We start from the raw sequence: 27,312 nt of genomic DNA, 5'->3' as shown, positions 1-27,312 counted from the left end.
GCGTGTGCGTGCGTGCGCGCGGTGTGCATGAGCGTGCGCGCCTGTGCGTGCCAACTCTGTCGCCTGTCTCTGCAGGGAAAGTCGCTGGCGGGCAAGCGCCTCACCGGCCTGATGCAGTCCTCCTGACGGTTCCCGCCGCAGGGCCCGGGCCCGACGACCCCACGGGCAGGCGGCGGCGCTCCACCTCCGCGGACAGAGTCTCCCTACGGGGAGACCTGGTCACTGTGAAAGAGAAGGAGTGAGGGCGAGGACGGGCGGCAGAGGGGGGCCCCGGTGGGTGACCGGGGACACCAGAGAGAACAGGCCCACAGAGCCCGGGGTCGGCCCTGTTTACAACCCTCTCTTCCTTGTACAGTTGTGCGCCGACACCCCGTTCCCGAGGAGGTCCCGGGCCCTAACTCGTTCGGAGCACACCACCTCGTGGGGCTCCTGTCGTGACTACCACTTGAGATTCTAATCTTGTTCCCGCCACTCTTCCCTCTGTCTGGGGGATCACGCCTTCCGGCACACGCGAGAGGGACCGGCTGGCCCCGAGCACATCCAGTGTTACGCCCCGCCTCCCCCTCCCCCCCCGTCTGGCTCTGGGGCACCCACCACACCCCCGTAGTGATGGCCACCGTGTCCCGACGGCCCCCTGCCTCGCCCCGAGTCTATGTAAGGCCCCCCCGCGCCACACGTCCCCGTCGTGGCGACCGTGCTGAGCAACCTCGCGGATTGCCTCAGTTCTGCCAGCGCCCTGGAGGCCGGCTTTCCAAGAGGTCCCCACGGGCGCAGGGCTGCCCTCTGGTCCTGTCACATGCCTCAAGGGTCCCACACCAGAGGAAGCACCGGCGTCCCTGAAAGAGCTTGTAGCTTGACAGCGGTGGAGGTTCTGACCATCTTTTAAAACATTTATTACTTCCTAACTCATTCTGTTTTTGCCCCCTTCTCCTTGGCTTGTTCCCTCGTGTTTTACTCAAAATAAACATGGCCATGAACGCAGGGGCCCCTGGGATCCTCCCCTCCGGCAGCCCCGGTGGAAGCTGGGAGAGTTCCCGGCCCCGGGGTTGGGGGGAGGTGGCTGAGTCGTCCCGCTGGCAGCTGGGGCCCACCCTGTGGCATCCTGATGGGCCCCTGGCTGGGCCAGGTCTCAGTTGTGTCTGGAGTTGGGGCTGAACCTGCGACAGAGGGCCTAGGCCAGAGCCAGATGCTTCTCGGACAGCCCAGCAAAGGCAAGGCGAAACAGAGTCGGTCCTCAAGGGAAAAAAGCAGACACAAAGCAAAACCTGCAAAAAAAAACCACTTGTGCTCCCTTCATGTGTATGTCAAAATGACTATCTGCCAATTGGCCGTGAGGTAATATATGTAACACACTGAATCAGGTGCCTGGCGCGTAGTAGGTGCTCAGCAAATGGTAGCTATTACTCTCCTCATTGTCACTGTCACCATTGTGACGCCCGTGAGCCCTCAGGCGGAGCGGTATTAAGCAACATGTTTTTGAACTCGGACACTCACTTCACCTGCTAGAACTAGCCTCCTTCGATCTATTTTTGGCCATAGGTGAAAATTTTCTCTGGGGAGTGTATAAACAGCAAACATAGAAGCAAAAAAAAAAAAAAAAAAAAAGTGATCACTGGTATTTCTTTACTCATGTAGGCAAATTCACCAGCTGGTGACCAAAGGCTCATAAGCTTGTTTGCAGACCCTGCCTCCTGGGTGCTTCCATGACCATCTTTACAGCCCCATGTCTGTGCCATTGTATGTCTGATTCCACGGGCCCTATCCCCATGGCACCAGCCTTCCATTCTTCACAGCAGGGCCACTGTGGGCATTAGGAGACTTGGCTAGGGTGGCACCCTTGTGGGTTTTGACCACTATGCCTCAGTTTCCCCCACTGGTGGTAGTTGCTCTCTCTGCCAGGTACAGTAGCTAGTAGATGACATGTGTTGGGTCCTCAGGTTGTCTCCAGCAGTGGCAATATAGACCCGGATTCCCATCAGGCACTCCCGCACCCTGGTTCCACATAACCTCAGCATGGGTCCTGGCCCTTGTAGATACTCGGTAACTACTTGATGAGTAAGTGAATGAGAGGAAGCCCTATTCCACGTTATGGGGTCTTTGGACTCCTCTCCTTGTCCCACCCATTTTTATCTCCTTGCTTTTCACACAGGGCTCCTTTCTCAGAACCAAAATGCAGCCCAAGCTTTTCTGCAACCAACATCGCCCCAAAGAAGCTCCTCTCTGTCAAGGGTCCACAAGCTGTGTTGACATTGAGGCACAGGGTATGTGGACAGAGGATGTTCTAGAAAAGGCCCGGCTGCCTCTTGCCCTTCCCCATGGGCTGCGGACAGGGCAGGGTTGGCTTCCCCAGTCCTCCTGGCCTCTGCTTCCGAGCGATACTGGCCGACACGTGGCCAGCCCTGGGGGTCCTCAGAAGGCCCACCCAGAGCCAGGTGGACTGTACCCCTGAGATGGTGCAGGCTGAAGGTTTCCAAACACCCCTGGGGACATCCGGAGGGAAGGGCGGGCCAGCAGGCTCAATAGAGGTAAGGGTGTTCCGGATGCATTCAGACCCAGAGCAATAAACCCCATCACCCCATCTCCCAAGCAGGCATGCTCAGTCTTGTGACCACCACATGCTCCCCCGTAGATCAAGCCAAGCAACGCGGGGGGTGGAGGGTGCGGTTGCTCTGCCCAGTTGGCTAGTCCAAGGCCAGTCTACTGTGCAGACCTTAGAATGCAAGCACACTTGGAAAATATGATCTTGGCTAGTTCCCCATTGGCCTGGTCTACACAGCCAAAACTTCAAACCGGATTAGACTTTTGAAGGCCGTTCCATAGCAAAGCAGGTCCCCCTGCTTCCGGAAGCTTCTTTAGCTCCCCTGACTGGGCACAGTCTCTGGACCTGGGACTCTTCCCGTTGAGAGCTCCCAGGACACAGATCATGCTGGCAGCCCCACAACCAAAGCTTCAGGGAAGACACAGAAGCAACCACCCAGCCAGCAAGTCAGACGCACGGGCGCCAGGCACTGGACATCGGACTGAGATCACCTTTGCCTCATGGGAAGAAGAAAACTTGGAGGCTGGCAAGTGCAGGTGCTCGGCAACAGCCGGAGGGCTCAGCCCAAGCAGCAGAACACTTTCGCTGGGGAGAGGGCTCCTTCCCTTCCAGAAAGTGATGCTTTGTTCTACTGTCAGGTGTGGCTGTCCCCCAGGGCAGTCAGGTGAGTGGTGCCCCTTGGCCCACCGAGGCTGAGGGGTCAGGTCCAGGCCAAACCCCCAGGGCCCTGCTCACCACTCCGAGTTGTTGCTGAGACCAGTGGACGTGTGGGGATGTGCTCCAGGCGTGCTTCTCCTGGCAGGATTGCTGGTGTGTTCAAACTACCTCACCAACAGGACACTGAACCAGGAGGCTGCCACCCAGCCGGCCTTTTGGCTATTGGTGGAAATTGATGTTCCTCCTAAAATGCACCCTTCCCATTGTGCTCCAAATGCATGGGCTTCAAAAGCCACCACTAAGAAGCCTTGCTCCACGCTGGAAAAGATAGCAGGCTCTTGGTCTTTGGACCTTGCAGAATATGTCGGAAGGAGATGTTCCAGCAAGGTCCAGGAGCTGGAAAGCCCTGGGGTTGGGGGGAGATAATGGGCCACCGGCTTCCAGCAGGGCTGGTCAAGCTGAGTATGTGGCATAGTTGAGTAGTGGTCAAATGAATCCCCCATAACTCACCCTGAGACCCTCTGAAAAGAGTTCTGTGCTATGGTCACGATGGCAAGGACAAATGCCAGCAGCCTCCTCATTAGTACCACCCAGTGATAAGGCCTCCCCTGGGCACGACCCAGGGGCCATCAAGTAGCAAAGTAGCAAATGTAGCAATAAGGGGCTTGGGGCCTTAAAGGGACGGGGTCCAAATGATCTGGTCTTGGCCCTCTCCCCAGTCCCAAGGAGGGCTCAGAGCCAGCTGCTGTCACCTGCCCAGGGAGGGCTCCTGGTCTATATACTATGCTCACTCACAGCATGAACACAGACACGTCGGAATGGCCTTCTCATAGTGCATGTGGTTCTCATTAGTTTATTTTTCTGGAATTTGGGGTTTGGGACCCCAGAACCAAACATGCTGGTACAGTCTAAAAATAAATGACTTGAACCCACTTAATCCACCTAAGTCTGTGTGGCTCCTTGGTTTGCGGGTTTATTGGGCAGGATTTACTGTTAGAAAAAAAAAAGTACCACCTCTCTTCCTTCCCCACTCCCCACCAGCCCCATTAATCACTCACACACACACACACACACACACACACACACACACACACACACACACACACACACACTCTGTTTCCATTTCTCTCCCTAGCAGAAAGCTCAGGAAAGCCAGATCTCTGGGGTATGGGACTCATCCTGGCAGGTTGGGACAATGATGTCACCGGAAGGCTAGAGCCCCAGACTCTGCCAAGTTCTCCTTGGCTGCATGGCCCCTATGCTCCCTTGTTTGTGCTCAGCCACAAAACCCAGTGGCCTGATGAACATCAGCAGTGGCCAGACACCACTCTGATGCCCTTAAATAAAGTCCCAAGATTGAAGTCTGCTGCATACAGATGATGCTCCTTATAGGGAGCCTCGGTTTCCTAAGCGTCAATCCCATCTCCCACTAATACTGAAGCAGCAGGGTTCTGAGAGCCTGGAAGTCAGGTTGACAAGAGGAGGACAAGAATGAGAGAAAAAGGAGCCACACACTGCTGCAATCTCCCCATTAGCAACAAGGCTGGTACCTAGCAGCTCGCTTCGGTGGCAGAAAATTTGCTTCTGAAAACAGGAGTGATCTTAGAGCCATGGGAATGGGTCCTCAGTCACACCTGCATGGGAACCAACTTGTCTCCCAACCCCTGGGCCACCTCCCAGAGCGGGACTTCCTGCCCCATACAGTCAAGACCAAATCCACATCAGCCCCAGCACCTGAATTGTCAAGTCTGTAGTATATCCCGCTGTCGGGTCTTGGCCCACCACGAGAAAGCCTGGCTTCCCTGTCCTCCCGGATCAAGGCCACCACCTCCAGGGAACCCAGAACTCCTCCCAGAACCCAGCAGAGCCACCTGGCTTATTTCCAGAATCTTCCCTTAACAAGCCATCACTGTCTAGGTATCCTGATCTGCTCGGGTCCAGGGTGGAGGAGGGAATTGGGGCTGCCAGTTATAACATGAAGAGCTGTGCCCACCTAGGAATGTCTGTGATCCACCCTGCAATCCTCTCTTCCCCACCCCCTTTTGGGGACTTCTGATGCAAAGGGCATTGAGGTTATCCCTTCCCTTGGTGCCAGCTTCCAATTGCTCATTAGTCCCAGCTTCCAGGGGATCAACAAGCCATCTCCTAGGACCTTTTCTGGGATGTGGCAGCCTCCAAACTCTGTGGCTTGGAGAAGTATCCAGGAGGCCCTCTGAGGGGCATGTCCCCCACTGGGCCACAGAGTTCTGATGGCATGCTTTCCCTCAGTCTGCCTTCCTGAGCAGAAGCACCCACATGATCTGATCTCCTGGCTTCCCTTACTGGGACTTCCAGTGCATGCAGCTGGACCCCTTTCCCTGTACCCAGCCCCTCAGCACCCACTGTGGGGTCACAGGGTCTGTGCCTGACCCCGTACACCAAGGGGCAGGGCTCCCTGGCCAAGGAGAAGCTACAGGGGGTGGCTTGTTCTAAAGGGGCTCAGGGTGGGGCATGTAGCTCGGCACGAGCTCCATCAGGAACAGAGTTCTCTGTTATGCTCCTTCTCCCTTAAACTGTGGGCTGTATCACCCCAGGACCCTGGAGTTAACCTGGTCAGGTCTGGCTTCTTTCAGCGGACAAAAGAGAGAAACAGCCCCTGATTGCAGAGGCTGAGCCACACATCCTCGCTTTTAGTGTTAGTTCCCTTTTTGTAAAACAGGGATAAGAATTTTAAAATCTTGGGGTACCTGGATGGCTCAGTGGCTCAGTCGGTTGAGTGTCTTCCTTCAGCTCAGGTCATGGTCCTAGGATCCTGAGGTCGAGTCCTGCGTCAGGCTCCTTGTGCAACAGGGAGCCTGCTTCTCCCTCTCCCTCTGTGTGTGCTCTCTCTCTCTTTCTCTGACAAATAAAATCTTTTTAAAAAAAATAAGTTTACAATTTAATGGCTGTCGTGAATGAGATGTGCCTGGCACATAGTACATGCCCATGAAATGGGAGCTGGTATTAGCTATTTATTGCTGAATCTGAGAGAGGCGCTGAGAGGTGGTGAAGGTGGAGCATGTTTGCTTTCCCCACATCCTGGACCCAGACAGATGGACAGACGGATGGTTGGCTCTTCCTGCCATCAGGGAAGCTGTCGCTTATTGGCCTGTGCAGGTAGCAGTGCAGCCCTGCCTGTGTCAAGCCTCTTGCTCTCTGCTTCCTAGCTGGGACCTGCTTCTCTCGCTGTGTGTCACTTGGATGGTCTCAGCGATCCCACGTTAGGCCTCAGTAAGTAGCAGAGCAGAGGGCTGGGGGACTCCTCCCTCAGACCCTGGATGGAAAATGGAAGCAGAAGCCCACCTTCTCTGTCTAGATTCCCACCCGCCTGACAGGCCTCCATGGCTGTTTCTTTGGGATTTAGATTCTGAGCTCCTGTTCAGAAATATTCCATTTCAGGCCAATGATTCAGACCTCAGACCTAGGACACGCGGCTGGGCAAGGCCTGTCCTCTGAGAATGTTCAGCATGCACACGGACACATGTATGTCCGTGGAGGGACTGGCCTTGTTCTGAAAATGGCCAAACAAATGAAGCCTGTTTTTCTTCCTTTGCCCATTACATCACAGAAAGACTGTTTTGAGTTGTTGAAGAATAGGAAGAATCAGGGAAAGGAAGTTTTAAAATGAGATGAGGCCCAGGGCATCTCTTCCTGCTGCCCTGTCCCGGACTGCCCTGCCCGTGAGTGTACCTTCGGTGGAGAACCTGTGAGACCTGGCAGAGAGGGACCTTAGAGAATTTCAAGTTACATAGTGAGTGTGTGTGTGTGTGTGTGTGTGTGTGTGTGTGCGTGTGGTTCATATTTTTGTGGGGTTGTTTTTAAGATTTTATTTATTTGAGAGAGAGACAGCACAGGAGAGAGTGCAAGGGGGGAGTGGGGAAGGAGCAGAGGGAGAAGGAGCAGACTCTCCCCCAAGCCCCGAAGCCCCACGCGGGGCTTGACCCCAGGGTCACCTGAGCCGAAGGCAGATGCTTAACCCACTGAGCCACCCAGGGGCCTGCATTTTTGTGTTTATTGAAGTATAATTTACCTACAGTAAAATTCACTCTTTTTAGATACAGCATTATAAATTTTGACCAACTTACACAATGATGTAACTAACCACCATCAAAAGTCAGGATAGAGAGCTTTATAGTTAATCCCCTCTCCTCACTCACCTGCTCCTGGCAACCATGGATCTGTTTTCTGACCCCATAGTTCTGCCTTTTTCAGAAAGCCACATAATGGGAATCATACAGTATGTGGCCTTTTGAGTCTAGCTCCTCTCACTTAGCACAATGCCCATTGTTGCATATATCAGTGGAACATTCCTTGATGTTTTGTTTTTAAGCATAAAGAAACAGGCCCAGAGGGGCAAGGCAGAGAGGAGTTAGAGGAGCAGGGCCTGGAGTCCAGGTGCCCCCACTCCCAGTCACCCCACAGCCTCACTGGCCACAACTTCTTCAGGAAACAGTCCTTCTTAAGCCCCCCAAATCCATGAGCTCCTGTCTGAGAGGGCACATGAGGACAAAACCTGCACACTGAAGAGAATGCATGATTATTCGTCTACCAGAAGCTACTCCCTTGGAAGCAAAGGGAAGCAATGGTGCATATCAGAGTGAATCTTTATTTATTCAGTTAGCAAGTAGGGCTTTGTAGACCACTACCAATAACTCTGGGACTTTCCCAGTCTTTTTCCAAATAGATCAACACAGAATAGTGAAGTGATAAGCTATACCTGGAAGCAAAGTGTGGGAACAGACCCCAGGGACATAGGGATCTAGGGTAGAGTGGTACAGCCATGAAACCCAGGCCATGAGGAAGAGATGACCTGGGGTTCTCTTGGTTAGAGACCTCAAAATCCAAAAGTTCCAAATAACTGAAGGTTTATAAGCATCATTATGAATTCATGAATTTAAATATATTTGATATATTTCAATCTATCACATTTATTATCTTTACTGACATCCAAAGTGTCCCATTTGGGGTGAGTAAGAGCCTCTTCAAGTTGGCTCCTGAGTCCTGTAGATATGACCTTAGAGGTCTTTGATAGCTTTGTTACATATGATATGGTCAAATAATCCAGAATCATCTTGTACATTTCCTGTCTCATACCTAAGTTCTATGTGAATGAATGTCTAATGAATGCTTGGCCATAATGCCAGGGGGTCCTGTGATAGACTATGCCTATGAGAGTGGAGTCTCGCATGCCTGCAGACTATTAGAATTAAAAATTCCCTTAACAATCAACTAGCCCAGGGTCCTCATTCTACAGAAAAGGAAACAGAGGCCCAGAAACATGAAGTGACTTACATAAGGTTACACAGGGCTATGGATTTAAAAACTAGGCCTCCAGAATCTTGATCCCTTGTGCTTCCCATAGACTTATCTCTACCTACATGCCCTCAATCCATCCACTCAGGCCCTTCCCTCAGGCCCCATCTCAGCCTTAGCTGCGTGTGCTGGAAAGTCGACGTAGAAAGTGAATGTATCCAATTTCAAAACTTACTATAAAGTTACAATAACCAATACAGTGTGGTACTGGTATAAGGATAGGCATACAGGTCAATGGAATAGAATTGAGAGTCTAAAAATAGATCCATACATTATGGTCAATTGCTTTTTAACAAGATTATCAAAACAATTTCAGTGGGAGAAAGAATTGTCTTTTCAACAAATGGTGCTGGAACAACTAAATAAGGTTGAAGAATGAAGTTGGGCCCCTGCATCACACCATATAAAAATGAATTCAAAATGAATCAAAGATATTAATACTGTAAAATTCCTAGAAGAAAATATAGAGACAAATCTTCGTAACCTTGGGATAGGCAATAGTTTCTAATATATAACACCAAAAATACAAACAACAACAACAACTAGGAAATTGGGCTTCATCAAAATTAAAAACTTCTGTGCTTCAAAGGATACCATCAAGTAAGTGAAAAGACAATCCCTAGATTGGCAGAAAATATTTGAGAATTATACAACTGACAGGTAATTATATCTATAGTCTATATCTCTTAAAACTCAACAATAAAACGACAACACAAATAAAAGATGGGCAAAGATTTATATAGACATTTCTTCAAAGAAAATATGCTCAAAAAAACACATGAAAAGATGCTCAACACCATAAATCACCAGGGAAATGCAAACCAAAAACACAATGAGATACCACGTCACATCCACTGGGTAGGCTATAACCAAAGAGACAGATAATAACAAGTGTTGGTGAGGATGTGGAGAAACTGGAGTTCTCATACACTGCTGGTGGGGATGTAAAATGGTGCAGCCACTTTGGAAAACATTTTGGCATTTCTTCAAAAGGTTAAACATGGAACTGCCATATGACCCAGCTATCCCACTCCTAAGTATACACCCAGAAAAAATGAAAACATATGACCATACCAAAAGTGGACACTATTATTTATAGCATTATTCATAATAACCAAAAATGGATATAATCCAAATGTCTGTCAACTGATAAATGAGTACGCAAAATATGATATATCCATATAATGGAATATTATTTGGCCACAAAGAGGAATGAAGTACTGATACATAGTACAACATAGATGAGCCTTGAAAACATACTAAGTGAAAGAAGCTAGTCACAAAGGACCATATATTGTATGATTCCATTTATTTGCAATGTGCAAAAAAGGCCAATCTATAGATACAGGAAGTGGATTAGTGATTGCCTACGGCTAGGTAGGGTGGGCTGGTAGAGGGGGCAGAAAAGTCATTGCTAATGGCTATGGGATTTCTTTCAGGGGTGATGAAAATGTTCTAAAATGGATTGTGGTGATGTGGCACTACTCTATGAATATACTAAAAAACACTGACTTGTACACTTTAAATGAGTAAATTGTATGGTACCTGAATCACATTCCAGTAAAGGAGAGAGAGAGAGAGAATGGGAGAGCAGGAGGGGGGAGGAGAGGAGGGATGGAAGGAGGACAAAGAGGAGGAGGAAAGGAAGGAGGGAGGGGGAAGGGGAGGGAGATGAGACAGCTAGAGACCAGAAAGAAAGCCAAGCCTGTTTTTCTAAGTCACCAAGAGAGCAGAGCTGGTCCCCAGACAGCGGGTGGAGGGAGACACAGAGGACTTTGAAATCCTACCCTGTTGCAAAGACCGGGTCAACAGGTACCAGGTCATCCCAGAGCCAGTGGTCTGTTTCAACGGTCTCTGCCTGCTCTAGGAAATCAAGCCCCTGAGCCCCGCCTTATAAGGAACTAATTAGGTGGGTTAGTGGTCTGTTGGTTAAGAGATCCACTCAACCCACTCTCCTGCATCCAATACAAGCCTTGTTTCCCAAAGCTTTAAGCCCTAGGGACATTCAAGCTGTAAGAGAAAATGCCCTGGATGGAGTCACAAGACTCTGGTTCTAGTCTTGGATCTGACACCATTAGCTGTGTGGCTTTAGGCAGCTCATGGTACCTCAGGCCACCTGAGGCAAATGTTGAAAATAAAGAATGCCAAGCCCCATCTCCAGAGGTTCCAAATCAGGAGGTTTGAGCAGGACCCCAGGAATCCCCACTTTTAGTAAGTAATCCCATCTGCACAGCAAAGGAAACCATCAACAAGATGAAAAGGCAACCTACTGAATGGGAGAAGATATTTGCAAACCATAAGAGGTTAGTATCCAAAATATACAAAGAACTCATACAGCTCAACAACAACAAAAAAATCCAATTTAAAAATGGACAGAGGAACTGAACACACATTTTTCCAAAGAAGATATACAAATGGCCAGGAAGTACATGAAAAGGTGCTCAACATCACTAATCATAGGAAAATGCAAATCAAACCCACAATAAGATATCAGCTCACACCTGTTAGAATGGCTATTATCAAAAAGATAAGAGATAACATATGTTGGTGAGGAGGTGGAGAAAAAGGAACATTTGTGCACTGTTTGTGGGAATGTAAATTGGTGCAACCACCACAAAAAACAGTATAGGTCTACCTCAGGAAACTGAAAATAGAACTCCTATATGATCCAGCAATTCCACTTCAGGGTATAGATCTAAAGGAAATGAAATCATTGTCTTGAAGAGACATCTGCACCTCCATGTTCACTGCAGCATTATTCACAACAGGCAAGACATGGAAACAACCTATGTGTCCGTTAATGGATGAACAGATGAAGAAAATGTGGAAAGAAAGGGAATATGTAAAATAAATAATAATATAATAAAGAAAATATATATAAAACATTATTCAGCCATAAAAAGGAAGAAAATCTTGCCATTTGAGACAACATGGATGGACCTTGAGGACTGTATGCTAAGTGGAATAAGTCGACAGAAAGGACAAATACTGTATGATCTCACTTATATGTAGAGTCTAAAAAAAAAAAAAAAAAAAAAAACTCACAGAAACAGAGAACAGACTGGTGATTGCCAGAGGCAGGGATGCGAGATGGGGGAAATGGATGAAGGTGGTCAAAAAGTACAAACTTCCAGTTATAGGAAAAATAAATTCTGGGGAATCTACTGTATAGCACGGAGACTATAGTTAATAATACTGTACTGTATATTTGAAATTTGCTAGGACAGTAACTAAATTTATTGTGGTGATCATTTCACAATATATACATGTATCAAATCATTATGTTGTACACCTAAAGCTAATACAATGTGATATGTTAATTAAATCTCAATAAAACTGGAGAAAATGTAATCTTAGGTGATTCTGATAACACAGTCAGATGTGATCCACTGGACTAGATGTTTCCTATGGGTCTTTCAGCCTGAGAACTGTATGGGAAAGAGGGTTTGATTGAAGTTAAGAAAAGACATGTAACCCCTATCTGCTTCTCCAACCAAAGATGGAGGGTAAAGGCCTATGTGTTGCAGTCTGGCTATACCTAGAATTTCTTTAAACCAATTCCAACCCCCTCCACTGGTTCTCTGCTTGTCACCCTCACAAAGCAACCAGTCCTGGGTTCTCCTTCTGGAAGAAAGTTCCCTCACCCAGGGCTTAAGGATGCTTCATGTCTGCATGCACACACACATGCACACACAGTCATGCACACGCACATGACTATGAGCCAATCTATTGTTAAATGCTTCTATGCATGCAAGACTCTGCCAACATGAACCCACTAAGCCTGCAGATGAATCTATCAGGTCAGAAACAAAGGGAAAGCTTTGGGATCAAACCAAACAATAAATTACAAATTGGATCAGTGGCTCTTCCTCTAGTTCCACTGTGGAAGCACGTTATTAGCTCTCTGGACATGCTCAGTGGCTGGCAACATCCACACACATGACATCCACGAGGTTCCTCCCTGGTCAGGCATAAAGCAGAGGTGACCTTGACACTTCTCACTCCTAAGCCTTTAGCACCAAGGCTCGTGACTGCACTCAGGAGTCGGAGCTTTGGGCTGGAGAAAACCAACTTTCCCTTTGGCTTTCTCACATGGTGCCAGCTGGCAAGCCCACAGAACTTATGCCAGTTCACTCACACAGTGTTCTGGGCCGTTCCCCAGTTCCCTACTGCCCCTCCCACCCCCTCCACAACCCAGCCTCATGTTATGGCAGAACAGGAAAGACCACGGAGCGGTTGGCCTCACAGAGGAAGGAGGAACTGGCAGAAGGCAGGAGTGCATCCCTCCAAAGAAGATAGATGGGAATGAGGCAGGATTTGGTAACTGAGCTGACAAATAACCCAGGGGCCAGTTCTAATGGAAGGCACATCCTGGGACATTTAAGTCTATAAATATTTATTGACATTGGCCATATGACAGGTGTTGTGCTAGCTGCTAAGCTTATACAGTTGAGTAAAAGTGGTCCTTGTCCTCAAAGACCACACCTTCTAGTAGAAGGTACAGACACGTAACCAACCACCTGGGACACAGGGCAGAGGGGCACAGCTACACACAAAATGCAACTAATTCTACGTAGGAGGAAGACAGGGAAAGGGCGGCATGAAAATTTCTGACCTGTTTAGGAGCAGTGAGTGGACCCCATAAGTGGAGCATGCCAGCACATGGAGACCTGCAATGAGGGTGAAGGAAGAAGAAAGGTCAGAGCTGCAGACCACAGGGAGGCGTCACGATGGCTCAAACCAGGGCAGGGTCTGGCAGTGAAGAGGGGGAAAGAGGGGACAGACTCACGAGATGCTGGGGGAGAATATACAGCTCCATGGTAACTCGATGAATATGGGGCTGGACAGGGAGAGATGAATGAAGGAGGTTTCAGAAGACTCAAATCAGGATGGAAGAAGGCTGTGGGGTCAGTAGACCTAAGACCTGGCCCAAGGGGCATGAGGACAGAGCTGGCAGGCTGGGAGCAGACTTCCTGAGAATAAAGGCAGTGAGGGAGGGGAAAAGATAGGAGGTGGTGTTTGAAAGGGCATTTCAGACAGAGGTAGAGCCGTGTGGGTTGTGGCCATGGGGGTAGTGGAACTGGAGAGGAGGAGGCAGGCCAAAGTGGAGGAGGTGAGGGTCATCCCAGTGGATGTGGAGGCCATTGGGATGACAGCAGGAGGCAGAATGGAGGAAGAGCATAGGAGGTGGGGACAAGAGTCCTTATCCTAGCGGACTATGGAGAGGGGACCTGGAGGCCCATAGAGAGAGGACGGAGGGTAAGGATAGGGTGGACCACCCGCCGACGTTCCTCCTGACGCAGAAGGGCTCCTGGGCAGAGTTCACTGGTCAGTGGCCTAAGGACAGGAGTGAAGGGGATGGGCATGTGTGCCTCCAGCTTCATCCAGATTGCCCTCAGAAGTACAGCTGGGATGAAACTTCTTTCACCACCTCCATCACTTCTAGAAATAAAAGCCAGTCCCATTTGGAAGCCGATGCTGCATGTGGTGCTCTACACAGAGCTGAAGCCCAGGCCGGATGACTTCTTCTCCCACACCTCATTTTCATCGGCCCTGTTCCTCTGTGGGAAGAGGTCTAGGATGGCTGGAAGCTCCCCTTCCTGGTCTTCAAGGGCCATCTGGTGGGACCGCCTCTCTGGAAAGCAGTCTGACGACAGTATTCCTTTAATTTTTTAGTCATCAGACCCTTCTGTGGGGCTCGAGGTGAACTGGTTCTCACCAAATTCCAGTCTCCACTGAACACGGCCAAGGCAAGATTCTCCTTTGTTTGTGGCTCTCCTGTCACCTTTTTGCTTTCCTTTTCACTGATTTTATTCTTCCAACTTTTCTATTTAGGGCATTTCCTCCAAATCCTATAAAACCAGTTTAGATATGTCTCTGTTTGGCCACATAAAGGTGGGCACCCACACACGCAGGCCTGCCATGTATGGAGTTCCCAAGAACAAAGTGAGATCCTGTTGTTCTCTTCCCCAAAAAGTGCATACAGCGTCTTCACTGAATGGCATCATCCTGGAATCTGTAACAGAAATAAAATAAAGGATGATGATTTATAGCAGAAGGACCCAGGTCTCCAACACATTAAGGTCATTCCTTTAGTGAACCATTAAAGCAGCAGACAGGTTAGGGACAAATCTGGAAAGGTGTCCGAGGCCAAGTCTGTGCCCTTGAATAGTTCCCAGGAGTCTGCCCAGGGCACAGGCGCATAAATGAATATGGCTTCATGTGAAAAACACTAAAGTGAAAGGAATTATAAAGTATTTTGGAATTCTGGGAGACAGATTGGGAGAAACTACAGAAGATTGGTGATATTTGGACTGAGGCTAAGGGGTAAGTTGGCATCTGTCAAGGGGGACACTAATGAAAGGGATGCTGAGGATCTTTCAGGAAAGGAAATGATGTGGGCAAAAGCACAGGATTATAGAAGCCCCTGAGTGGACAGGGTATTACTTCTGAACAGGTAATCACTGCCCCTGGTCATCACTGTCATGTGCCACATATACCGTCTATCTCTAGCACACCATCAAAATTAGGCCAGAGAGAAGCCCTCTGGCTGGCTGGTTGCTACACGAGGTGGGAAGCCTGTCGTCCAAGTAACAAACCCAATTCAGAAAGCATTCCTACAGACCTACTAAGAGATTACGGAAGGGCAGGAGGTGGAAGAAATGTCCTGCCCCGATGCCCAGAGACACTATGGGGAAGCATATGGACCTTCACAGGCATCTCTCTTGGGTAGGCTTTCCTATGGCCCCAGGATAATGATATCCAGTGACAATGACCAGCCCCACCGATGTCCCAGAGACTCATCCCTTAGAGTGCTGGTTGCTCAGCACTAACCGAGGGCCACCAGAGACCAACAATGTACAGTCAGGGGCGCTGTCTCTGACCACAGAGTGCTCACAGTCTCGGGGCCCAGATGAGACCCATGCAGAGCAAGGAGCCAGCAAGCCCCCTGCAATGACATGCCCAACTGTAGCTGGTAGCAGTGATGCAGCCCCTCAGAAAGTAAAAGTCAGCTCCGTGTGGACTGAGCTCATCAGAGATGGGTGCAAGGAGCAGGTGGGTGGGGCATGAGCTGACCCATGGAGCTTGGGATCTGGACTCTAAGAGAGGGGACAAAGAACAAGCTGCAGGAGCACTGTCAGGCGACTCCCAAACCTGGACACCTGGGTCCTTAGAACTGGAAAACAACAACTTGCTGCTCACCTGTCCAGATTCTTAGCCATCACAAAAACCCTCCTGCAACCCCAACCATCCAGGCTCGTCACTAGCTGGCTGCTGTCAGGGCAGGAGAAAGGAACTGAATGGAAAGACTGTCCGGCAGACACAAATCCCTCTCCGAGCTGCCTCTCCTAACAGTAACACCTTTCTGAGAGACCAATATCCTAAATCTTAAAACATTTTGCCTTGGGACTCAGGGGACGACCCTTCCCCCGACCCTATATCTCAGCAAAAATGTCATCCCCACCAAGGGCAGCAGTTTTGCCCTGCAGGACAGAAGCAATCAGTCTCCATTCTCAGCATCCATATTCATGGCAATCGTTCGTGTTCTGACCTGTAGCCCTGTGTGGGATGTCAGCCTGGGAGCCAGGGCTGATGGTCCCCAGAAGTGCACTTCAGGAATTAGCCCACAGCCATCTGCCTCTCCTCCAAGTAACTCGGGCCCTGGGAGAAATAAACAGCTGTTGTCACTGCAGTCCCAGAGAAGCATGAAATAGGGCAAGGAGGAAGGGAGGTGGTAACTTGCAGAGCCAAGGCCGCTCCTGAGAGTGTTTGAAGGTTATTAGTGTGGCTATAATCAGGCCATTAGCCAAATGCAGGTGGAGAATGAAGTGGTTTTGAAATTGCTTTCCAGAGAAAGCAGGGTCTGTGTTGGTATAATCTATGCATGTGATCTCTTTCAAGTAGCTCTTCTGCTGCCTACATGACCAAGGGGCTAGGACTTGGGTCTCCAGCTAACCACAGTCAGAACTAGCCACCTCCCTGGCCCTTGAAAGGGGTCAGGGTGTGCCAGGGCGTGCCAGCCAAAGCCCTGCCCTCTACCTGTGCCACCTGCCCTGTGTGAGCGAGTGCAAGCCATCGAGTCCCCGTCTCACACTCCCAGTCCACGTCTGGAGCATAAATACCTCCTTTTAGTTCACGGGCAGCGGCCTCATTCTGCACCCCAGTGCAGGCAGTGTCTAGTGGCCGCGCCCGGTGTGGCCATCCCATCCCCTTCCGGCTTCCCAAGGGCATTCAACCGCAGGCTCATTTCTAAGAGCAGCTTCTTGATGAGAGAAGGGTCCTCAGAGTCCCTGTGGACGAAGCCTCTTGCCCAGCTCCTTCTTAGCCACTGAGCAGACCCAGGCCTCCTTCCGAGGCTGAAGAAGAGGAAAGGGTGTTCCCACTTGCTCCTCCTTGAGGTGCCACGCCATTGTTCATGGCGCCCCCAGCCATCCATTCCCTCGAGCCGAAAGCAGGAGACTCGTTCTTTCCTTCAGCCCCTCCACAACCAATCAGTGACAAGTTCTGTCCTTGGATCTCTTCCGCCACCCTCCTCCTTCCCACTCCATTCCAGTTGTTTCCCACCGCCACAGCCTAACCAGGCCGTCTGTGCGCAATTCAGCGGGAATCACGTGCCACACATTTCAGGTCTGACCCTCGGTCGCCTCCGATCCAGCCTTTCAGAGCTCTCGTTGTGCTTCCGGGCGGGCTCCCAACACCTCGTCTGCCCCGCGGCGTCTGGCGCCTGCGCGGCGGCCAGATGGAACCCGCTCGCGGCATGCTGGGAGCTCGGCTTTCTCTCACCAGCAGGCTTCACACAGGCTGCTGCCTCTTCCTGGGATGCTTTCCCTTCTCCTCCCTCCTCACTAAATCCCATTCCTCCTTCGGAGCTTAGCTCAGGTTCCACTGCTCTCCAGAAGCCTCCTCTGATCCCTCTTTCCCCCACATTTGGGATAAGGGCCCCCTTTTTATGGGCTTAATGCAGTATATTACCTGTACCTCTGTCTCCCCTGCCCGTCTGGGCTCCTCCCAGGCAAGGATGCTGTTGTAGTCAACTCTGGATCCCCTAGGCCTATTACAGCACATAACAGTTAAAAAGCATTTCAAAAGGATCAAATGGCTGAATTCATGAAAGAACAAATAACATAAGCCCCCAGTGACCCAATGGGACAATAGCTTGTTGAATAACTGGGGGTTGAGATAGCAGAACCCTGTGTGCAAATCATGCATGCAGAACTAGGGAATGTTTTCAAACAGAGTACCTTCAGCTTCACCGCCGAGACTTCCTTGCAGTTCCGACAGGTGTAATCCCCCTAGTCCCATCCAATCAAATGTGCTGACTCGTGGTTCTGTGAGTCTTATCACTGACCCAAGGAACAACATTTGTAATTGGCCCCTAGCGTAGCCTGACTAGGCGTTGGATGAATGACTTGGCCATACTGCAAGGACTAGGAGCATAAGCACAGCCTCCATCATCTGGTTCACCTACCATGGGAACTTTGATGCACCGGGATGTGCTTTTTCACCCCAGATTAGATAAAATAACTTTTGACGCACTTACCTACTCTCTTCAGAGTAGGTTGATGGGAGCAATGAAAGAACCCGGTCTTCTGGGCTGACATTTGCTGGTTTCATGAAAAAGTGAAGGGAGACCAATTGAATTACAACCCGATTCACAAAGTGGAAAACTGCTCTGTCTGGCTCAGCCTTCTTCTTGGGCCAGTTTTTCTGTCAATCCTCCTTGGTGCCTCAGCCCTCCCCTGGTCTCTTTCACAAGCTGGCAGATGTGTTTGATGCAATGCTGGCAAAATGACATACAGATGGTTACCCATATGGTGCCAGTTTGGATCTGACTCCTGGAGAAAATTCTGGAAGCCCACTGAGCTATGAAGGACACCCACCAACTTCCTGCACTAGGTCCAAAGCTGACTGCTCATGGGGACACAGGTGGGAAGCAGGTGTTTCACATAAATGGACTACCCTCTGCTAATCACCACCGATCAAGCCAGTGGTGCAGGGGAAAACAAAATGAGAAAGAATCATCATCCAAAAGGTGAAATGACTGGTGGCCAAGGAAGGGATGGTTTGGATTCACATAGCATAAATGGCCATATTTCAGGCAGACTTTGCTTGAGAGAATGCCAGAAACTTGGAGACAAAGGGTTTGAGGACTTCAGATTTAATTCCAGTTGATACAATATCTGGGGGTGCTCAGTCTAACAAATTCCATCTAATGAGTGTCCACAGCAGACAAAGAACAGATTCATTCAGCCAATTGTTCAATGTTTATTGAACACCTACCATGTGCCAGACGCTGTTCTGGACGCTAGGGACAGAAAGGTGAGCAATTTCCATAAGGACCCTCCATTTTAGAGACTTACATTCCAGTTGGGGGAGCACAGAGATACAAATAAGAATATGTCAGATAGCACTAAGTGCTACACAGGAAGGTAAAATAGAGTGATGTGATAACAAAGAAGTGGGTGGTACTTTAGATTGGGTGACTAAGAGGTCCTTTTGGAAAAGCTGACATTTGAAGCTACAGGCTGAATGACAAGGAGGAACCAGCTAACCACACAGGCATCAAGGGAATAACAAAAGCTAAAGCCCAAGGTGAGACAGATTGATGCTCAGCTAACCCCAGAACACTAATGACTCCCAAATTTACACTTGCAGCCTACACATTGATTTTGAAATTTAGTCTCACTCCCTGAAGTCTCAGGAAGTTCCAGCTCAACTTTTCCAAATGTGAACTCACGGTCTCCCTCCCAAACCACCTCCTCTTTCTGTATTCTACATATCAGTGAATGATGTCACTATCCACACTGCTCACAAACCAAGGGGCTGGACATCATTCGCTGCAGGTTTGGGTTTCCCGTGAAGCAGCCTCTTAGATGAAGATTAGCATAAGGAGGTGTGCTAGAAAGTGTTCTTGGGATGTCCACCTGTGGACAGGAAGGGAGGAAAGCAGGATTGGAAAAAGAAGATGTTGAGCTGCAGGGAAGTGTCAGCTAAGGCTTCAGCCAACTCCAAGGGGGCTCTGAATCTGTGATGGCCCTCAGAGTTGGGTCAAGGCAGGACAAGGGGCCTGGGCTGTGGATTTTGTACCCTGATGTCAATCCAACACTGAATGTAGGCTGTCCATGAAGGTGGTGTGGCCTTGGACAAGATAACTGTCTTCAGCCGAGGGCAATTCTCCCAGGGGTTGGGGGTGTAAGCCCTTCAGTCCTGAGGGAATCAGGGTAACACCTCAAAACATCTACTTCCCCCTTTGTTTCATTCCCACCATCCGATAGAGATGAGACCTGTCCTGGGTGTTGGGTGGGGGGAGTCTGACTTTTTTACATCTCTCCCACCTATCCTGTTCTCCCCTTCCATCTTGCACGAGCTCAAGTCTCAAAATTTCTCATCTGGACTAGCTCTTCAGCCAGGTCTCCCTGGCCCCCTCCAGTCTATACTCCACATGGTTGCCACGTGGCTGTCTTCTTTTTCTAAGACATAAATCTAAGCCCACTACTCTGCTGTTTAAAACTCTTCAGAAGCTATCTTCAGAATAAAATCTTAATTCTCTTCAGGATAAATCTAGATTTCAGATCACAGAATTTCAGATCCTTCACGACCTGACCCTGCCAATGCCTCTGTCCTTATCTCTCCCCATCCCCACCCCAGACTCTATGCTTTGGCCTTTCGGCATGAGTCCTGTGTTGCCTCAGTTTTCCTTTGCACATGTGGCTCTTTGGCCAGGAAAGCCTTTCCGATCTCCATCCTCTCTGGCTTTTGGGACTCATTGCAGTGCTCAGTCTTGAAACAATATAAACATCCAGCCCACTACCCCAATCCCACTAGGTCGTCTTGGCCTTGTCTCTATCCCAAAATTCACAGTTCTCTCCTAAGGACCTGATACCTTGTCCCCCTTCCCTGTGATTCAGCAAGATCCCTAAGAAAAGAGATTATATCATATTCTTTATAATATCCCAAATACTATCACAGTGCATGACACATAATAGGCACTCAGTAAATATTTGATGAATGAATCAATAGTCAACCCATGAGAATAAGAGAAGTTAGTAATGTTGTCTGGGTTTTTTTTTTAAGATTTTATTTATTTGAGAGCAAGAGAAACAGATAGCGAGAGAGAGCATGAGGAGGGAAGAGAAGGAGAAGCAGGCTCCCCACTGAGCAGGGAGCCCAACACGGGGCTCGATCACAGGACCCTGGGATCATGACCTGAGCCAAAGGCAGATGCTTAACCGACTGAGCCACTCAGGCGCCCCTGTCTAACTATTTAATACCAAAATGAGGTACTCTAAGGAGTTCATCTACCCAACAGGGATGTAATAGCCACAAGGAATGGAGAGAGTGAATCCTCATACCAAGGCAACAGCCTCCACAGAGTGTAAGGACTGTGTGCAGCCATGACAGCCCTTTATCCCTGAGCATGGTTCTAACATAAGCTGGGGGTCAGCCATGTCTATGTATTTCTGGTAAGCTGGTGGACGTGCCCATAAGAAGCCCACCATGACTCACCTAAATACTCATGCCAAACCCCTTCTCACATGCCTTCCTGCACTATAGAGACTGAGAACAGAAAACCACATCCATTTCCAGACCTCATGTGACCTACTTTCTACCAAGCAGACGCACCCATCAGATAGTCAGAAAGTGGAAATGAGTAACATGAGGTGGCAGTCATGTGCCATGAGATCAGAAGAGAGCTGTTTGGTTCTTGGTAGAAGCTGTGGTAGCAATTCTACTGCTGGGGCCCTGCCTCAGAAATAATGAAATGTATGCAGGTGGGCCCAGCAGTGGGCTTCTGCTCCAACAGTCAGGCGTTTCTCCTGGCTGGTCTCCTGACCTTTGGTAACATCATCCCCATACCTTATAATAAGTCCATTTATCCTTAAACTAGGATATGAATAGTACACCCATTTACAAGGAGGCCTGTGGATTGGAAAGTGTTCTTTCTGGGGGGGAGAAGCAGCCAGATGTGATGAACTTAACCCAGCAGCAGAGCCTCTGTCGTCAGAAGGATAATTCTGTCATTCACATGCATCTCCTGGCCCAGCCCACAAAGACTCCTATTGGAATCCCATTAAGAACAGGAGAACTGTCAGTGAAAATAGAAAGAACTGTCGACTAACACTATGTACAACACTGAGTCACAGTCAGCCCTGCTTAGCCACTCCCTCTCTAACAGAGCAAGTAGATGGATTCTGCCCCACTTGGCTTCAAATTATTCTGCAGCTATCACATCCCAAAGGCTTCAATGAGATGGGGACATCATCACCACCAAGAGCTAGCAGTGCCTGGTTGGATGACCAGTAGGAGGCACTAGAACCAGGGGAGCCCCCAGCTGGAGCAATGGTCATGCTAGAAAGGGGAGGCCTTATTTGTGAACTCTGGTGCAACTCTCCCTGAGTTCTCCCAGAATACCTGGGCAGAGGAACATGTTGAGGGGCAGGTATGAGACACTATTTGGGGACCCCGGCAATACTGGGGGAACTCTCATCTGTGAGCCCCTGGGAGTTCCCAGAGATATGTGGGGAAGACTTGTTCCTGGGCTTATGTATGGGGCTTCTCAGAGACCCCCATAAATGTCATCAAGAACACGTGGGGGACATGTCCTTAGACTCCCAGAAGGACAAGGCAAAGACTATGGTTGATGAACACATGAGAGACACCTCAGAGGACACTCACCTTTATACTGGAGTACTTATTGGGAGAGTGAATGAGGCACTCCTAGGCTCAAAATATTCTGGGGGGGGCATTCTGCGTGACCAGATTGAGGCAAAATCCAGTGAAATTTAAGGATTACAACTCATATGATGTTCTTTTTCCCCACAGGCCTGGGGGCATTTTCACATTCATTTTGGTTACTGAGCATTACACCCCATCCCCCCTTCTGAGAGACAAACTTATTATTTAGGTCTGGCAATTCTTTTGTTGAGGTCACTATCAAAACTTGTGGGCCTGGGAGCCATTTTGACCCTGTCTGGTGACCTTGCATATCACTGCTGTGCTCCATTAGGCAACAAAGTTGCAATTTAACTCCCAGAAGGCAAGCTTTTGTCCCTTCTTCTGTGGGACCCCCTCAGTGTTGCCCTCTTGCTAGTCACAGAAAGGGGAACGGGAGCTTTCAGGAACCAGTTGGCCTGTGTGAAGAAAGGAGGGTGCAGGGTCCCCGGGCATCAGAGGGTGCCCCACCGAGCCAGCACCCTGCTTCCTAGTCAGCTGCCAGCCGATTCTCTCCTCCCCTACCTCCAACGCTGAACACTTCTGCCCACTGCAACTTCTTTGCAGAGTTGGGAAACGTGCCTCAGAAACTCATCTGAGAATAAAAGATATTAATAAACAGTTCACAGAAGGGGAAAAACAAATGACTACTGAACGCTTGGAAAGGTGTCCAACCACACTAATAATTGAAGAAATTCTACTTAAAACCAGCTCCCATTTCCACCCATTAAATTAGCAGATTTTTTTTTTTCAAATAAGGATACCCAGAGCTGGCAACAGTGGTGTGAAGTGGGGGTTTTATCTTCTACTGGTGACACTTTAAATTGGTACACACTCTTTGGGAAGCCATCTGGCAGTACATATCAAAAGCCCTTAATATGTTCGACCCTTTAACCTTGTTACTCTGCTTTTAGGAATCTATCTTAAGGAACAAACCAGATTCCTGCAAGAGGACATGCACTGTACTGTTATTGGAGCAATCACAAAACAAAAGTGGAAACAAAAATGTTCAACGGCAAAAACTATTAAATAAATAATGGTACGTGTGCATGGCAGAATATTAAGAAATGTTAAATATCATATTTTCAAACAAAGTAATTACATGAAGAACTTCTTATAATACAATAATAAGTGGGGGAAGCACAGGGTTTAAAGACACATAGGGACTACCTGACCAAAGACCTGACTTCAAAATATAAAACAACTTTCCAACAAAATAAGATGATAACCCGGTTAAAGAGTGAGCTGAAGACTTAAGGACACTTCACCAAAAAAAAAAAAAAAAAAAAAAAAAGCATACAAATGAACAAAGCACATGAAAAGATGATCCACATCAGTAGTCATCAGAGAAATCCGAAGGAAACCAATGAGCTAGCACTACACACTCACCAGAATGTCTACAATCAAAAGGGAAAATAAATACTAAGTATTGCAAAGACTTGAAGCAAATGGAACTCTTGTTTACTGCTGGTGAGAGCTGAAAATAGTTCAACAACTTTAGAGAATGGTTTGGCAGTTTCTCATAAAGTTAAACATACTCTTACCACATAAACTAGCAACCCCAATCCTAGGTATTTAACCAAGAAAAATAAAAGTATATGTCCACAAAAAATACTTGAATATGAACACTCACCATTACTTCATCAAAATGGGCAACAACCCAAATGCTCACCAACAGATGAATGAATAAGCAAACCGTGGCTCCTATAAATAACAGAATATTACTCAGCAATAAAAAGAACAAACTGGTGATTTCTACAACAATCTGGAAGAATCTCAAAAAACATTATTCCAGGAAAAAGAAGCCAGACACAAAGTATATATACTGTGTGTTCCATGTATATAAAATCCTAGAACAGGCAAAACTAGTAGTTCCTTGGGCCTGGGTGAAGAAGAGGATGTAAGGATTGACAGGAGGGGAACAAAGGAACATTTTGAAGATAGAAATGTACTACATCTTGACTGTGATGTGTTTGTTCAAACTCTGTGAACTATACACCTAAAAGGGTACACTTTATTTTATCTCAATAAAGTTCTTTTTCTTTAAGAATATGTTATAGAGACTTTCAGTAAAAAATAGCACATTAACTACATGCATCTCTCTTTGAGACCCCACTAAATGATAGTAAAGGAAAAAAAGGATAAGTAGGGATCTCAACTTCAAAAGACATGGCCAGGTTGGAAATTGGATGGACAGGTGGTAAGTGACCCAGTGGGGTGATGAGTCCCTCAGCCTAGAGCACATTCGCTGGGTGATTCGGCCAAAGGAAGAAGCCTGGGCACTCAGAATGTCAGTGTGAATCAGGGCAGGAGTGAGACCAGGGAGTGACTGCAGAAGGATTCATTGAATAGCTGTAGATGAGATAGTCTGTTCCCATACCATGATGTGCTGTGGCACAGAAAGCAGTCAAGTGCCCCCTACACCACCTGTGATAAGACACCAGTGTGTTCCACTCTTACACACGTACACACACACACACACACACACACACACACACACACACACAGATGTATCGATATAGGAGACCCAGATTATAGGAACCCTCCAAGAAAGTAAATCAAAATTATAGAGGACAGAAAAGATAAGGAAATCAAGACTCAATCCAGAAACTCCATATGCAAATAGTAGGGCTCCAAGGGAGAACAGAGAAGAAATCATCAAAGAAATAATACAACAAAACTTTCCAGAGCTGAAGGACATGAGCCTCCAGAATAAAAGCACCGTCAAATGCCTAATACAATGACTGGAAAACCACCTGTACTTGGTACATGACTGAAAATTTCAGAATCCTGGGGATGAAGATAAAATCCTGAAAGTTCAGGGTATAAGAAAGAAGTCATCTGCAAGGGAATCAGAATCAGGCTGGCCTTAGGTTTCTCATAAGCAATGAGGGTGATGATTTCAATGTTCTGAGAGTGAATTGCCCTGAATCTAGAATCCCAGACCTGACAAAAGCACCAATCAGATGTTACAGTGGAATATATTCAAGGGCTTAAAAAATTTACCTCCTTCACACCAAGTTTCTGGAAGTTACTTCATGGACTGCAACCAAACAGAAACCTAGAAGATATTGATCTATAGGCAGTGTAGATCAGAGCAAGCCAGAGAATCCGGGAGCCGAGCCTCTGGAAAGCAACATACATACTGACTTACCTGGTTGGATGAAAAAGTTGGGGTAAAATAGAGAATGTAATAAAGATAAAGCAAAGGGACAAGGAAAATCTAGGCAAAAACAGAGCCCTTCAAACAGCAAATGCGCCATTGGGCTACCGCTTGGCTCTGCAGGAGCCATAGTGACACAGCCACAATGACATAGACACTGTTTACTGATTCTTAGCTTTCCAGAACAACCTCTAGGAAAGATGGAAAACTTAGTGGCTGCATGTGGAACATTATGAAGAAGCTAAAGTACTGCAGACCAGGCAGTTGATCCATGGAATCTGGGAAGGGGATCTGAGAAAGGGCAGGCTGCTGGGGAGTGTTACTCTCTTCCCTGTAGAACATGAAGGGTCAAAATAACTGTAGAGTTGATGGAACAAGATTAAAAAGATTTGGGTCTGTTGCTTGTAGTGAAAAGTAACCAGTAGGGGAATTATCACTGTGGAGGAGACGGGGACGAGACAGGGACAGAGAAGCCACATCATGAGAGCAGGAAGTCTAGGGGATAATGTCTAACACTGATAAGCAGGAAATAGTGGTAGACCCACGTCAACTGGAGACACAGGCTGACAAAATCACCAGAAGAAAGTACCAGAAGGGCTCAAAGCAGCTGTCTCTGAGGATCAGGACTAGGGATAGGAGGAGGTCAACATCGGGACTGCTCTTCATCCTAAATTCTCCTATACTTGCCATTTTTATTTAATCATGTGTACATATTACTTCCCTAATTAAAAAAAAAAACACTTAAAAGAACTGTAAGCAGCATGCAGTTGCCAATATTCTAAAACATGCACAAATAAAATCATAGAAAAAAGACTTGAAAGAAATATAGTAGCTGTGTCTGAGTGGAAGTTGTGTTATGCTATTTAACTTCTTTCTACTCTTCCATTTTCCCAAATTTCCTGTAATGAGTATCCATTATTTTTAGAAACAGGAAAGAATATTATATAAAAATCAAAACAGTGTTTAGGAACCAGTTTTACATGATACTGGAAATGAAGTGAAGGAAACAAAATTAAATATAAAAATGAATTCAATTATTTAAAACAATATGCATGAAAGTAGAGAGACTTAAGAAAATATTGACAGTAATGATCTTGGTGGTAGCATTAGGGGTGATTTTTCTCATCTTATCTTTCCTTTTTTCCCCCCAATATGTTTTTTGTAATAAGCATATTAAACCAGGTTTGGCTGGAGAACTAAATTTCATCTTTCCATCGGCTTCAGACCAAAATAATTATGTAATGCCTCTGTGTGGTGCTGACACCTAGAAGGCCTTGGATGAGCACTTGTGGCATTAACGGAACTAAATGTAAATGAGTTCTCTGGTTTCTGGTTCAAACTAAGCCAGCAGGCCTCAGCAACTCAACATTTACCTGGTGCCTACTGTGTCCGGTGACCTGCGGGAGAGGCTGTGTGGGTTCAGGACATGGAGGGCACTGGCTGACTCTGATCTTGACATGTGGCAGACCAGTCTGCAGAAGAGAAGAAACACCCACATGGAAAACAGATGGAAAATTTGCCCATAGCTACAGTGAATGGGTACATCTAGGCTGAAGGGGTGGGTATTTTCCTAGGCCAGCTCCCCCACCTTGGAGATCCTCGGTGGTGGAATCCTCAATGGCAGCCTCTCCTCTCCTCTCCTGCTTCTCTTGCCAATGCCTGCTTTCCCTTCTACCACCTAAAACCAACAGAGGCCCTGGGAAGCCAGTTCCCCTCCTCCTCCCCAGCCCCAGGAGGTAAGAGGCCTCTAAATGTCTGAGACAAGAATGGAAAGCAACAAACACCTGGGATTCTTTACCACCCAACCACACTTGACTCCAGGGGAGCTAGGCTTAATCAGTCTTCCTATGGAGAAGCGAAAAAGCCAATAAGAAGAAAAAAATAATGAAGAGTACACTGAGCTCTCTCT

At 47.9% G+C, this 27,312-nt stretch overlaps 1 protein-coding gene across 6 annotated transcripts in view; it reads left to right on the top strand.

Moving 5' to 3' along the window:
- RGS6 (regulator of G protein signaling 6) overlaps nucleotides 1-26,607 on the top strand; it is a 582,245-nt gene extending 555,638 nt beyond the window's left edge. For 3 of the 6 annotated variants that reach the window (XM_035727884.1, XM_027569203.2, XM_027569204.2), the window contains one exon: nucleotides 76-2,287. In XM_035727884.1, coding sequence (XP_035583777.1) covers nucleotides 76-242 — 167 coding nt within the window. In that variant the 3' untranslated portion in view covers nucleotides 243-2,287. Of the gene's footprint in view, nucleotides 1-75; nucleotides 4,120-23,154; nucleotides 23,280-26,572 lie in introns of those variants that run through there. The other 3 variants (XM_027569202.2, XM_027569199.2, XM_027569207.2) reach the window with 3 other exon arrangements.
- The last annotated feature ends 705 nt before the right edge of the window (nucleotides 26,608-27,312 follow it).

This window comes from Zalophus californianus, chromosome 6 (assembly GCF_009762305.2).
Source record: "Zalophus californianus isolate mZalCal1 chromosome 6, mZalCal1.pri.v2, whole genome shotgun sequence".
Lineage (NCBI taxonomy): Eukaryota > Metazoa > Chordata > Mammalia > Carnivora > Otariidae > Zalophus > Zalophus californianus.
The sequence above is the reverse complement of the archived record's forward strand: the minus strand, read 5'-3'. Positions and strand labels throughout refer to the sequence as shown.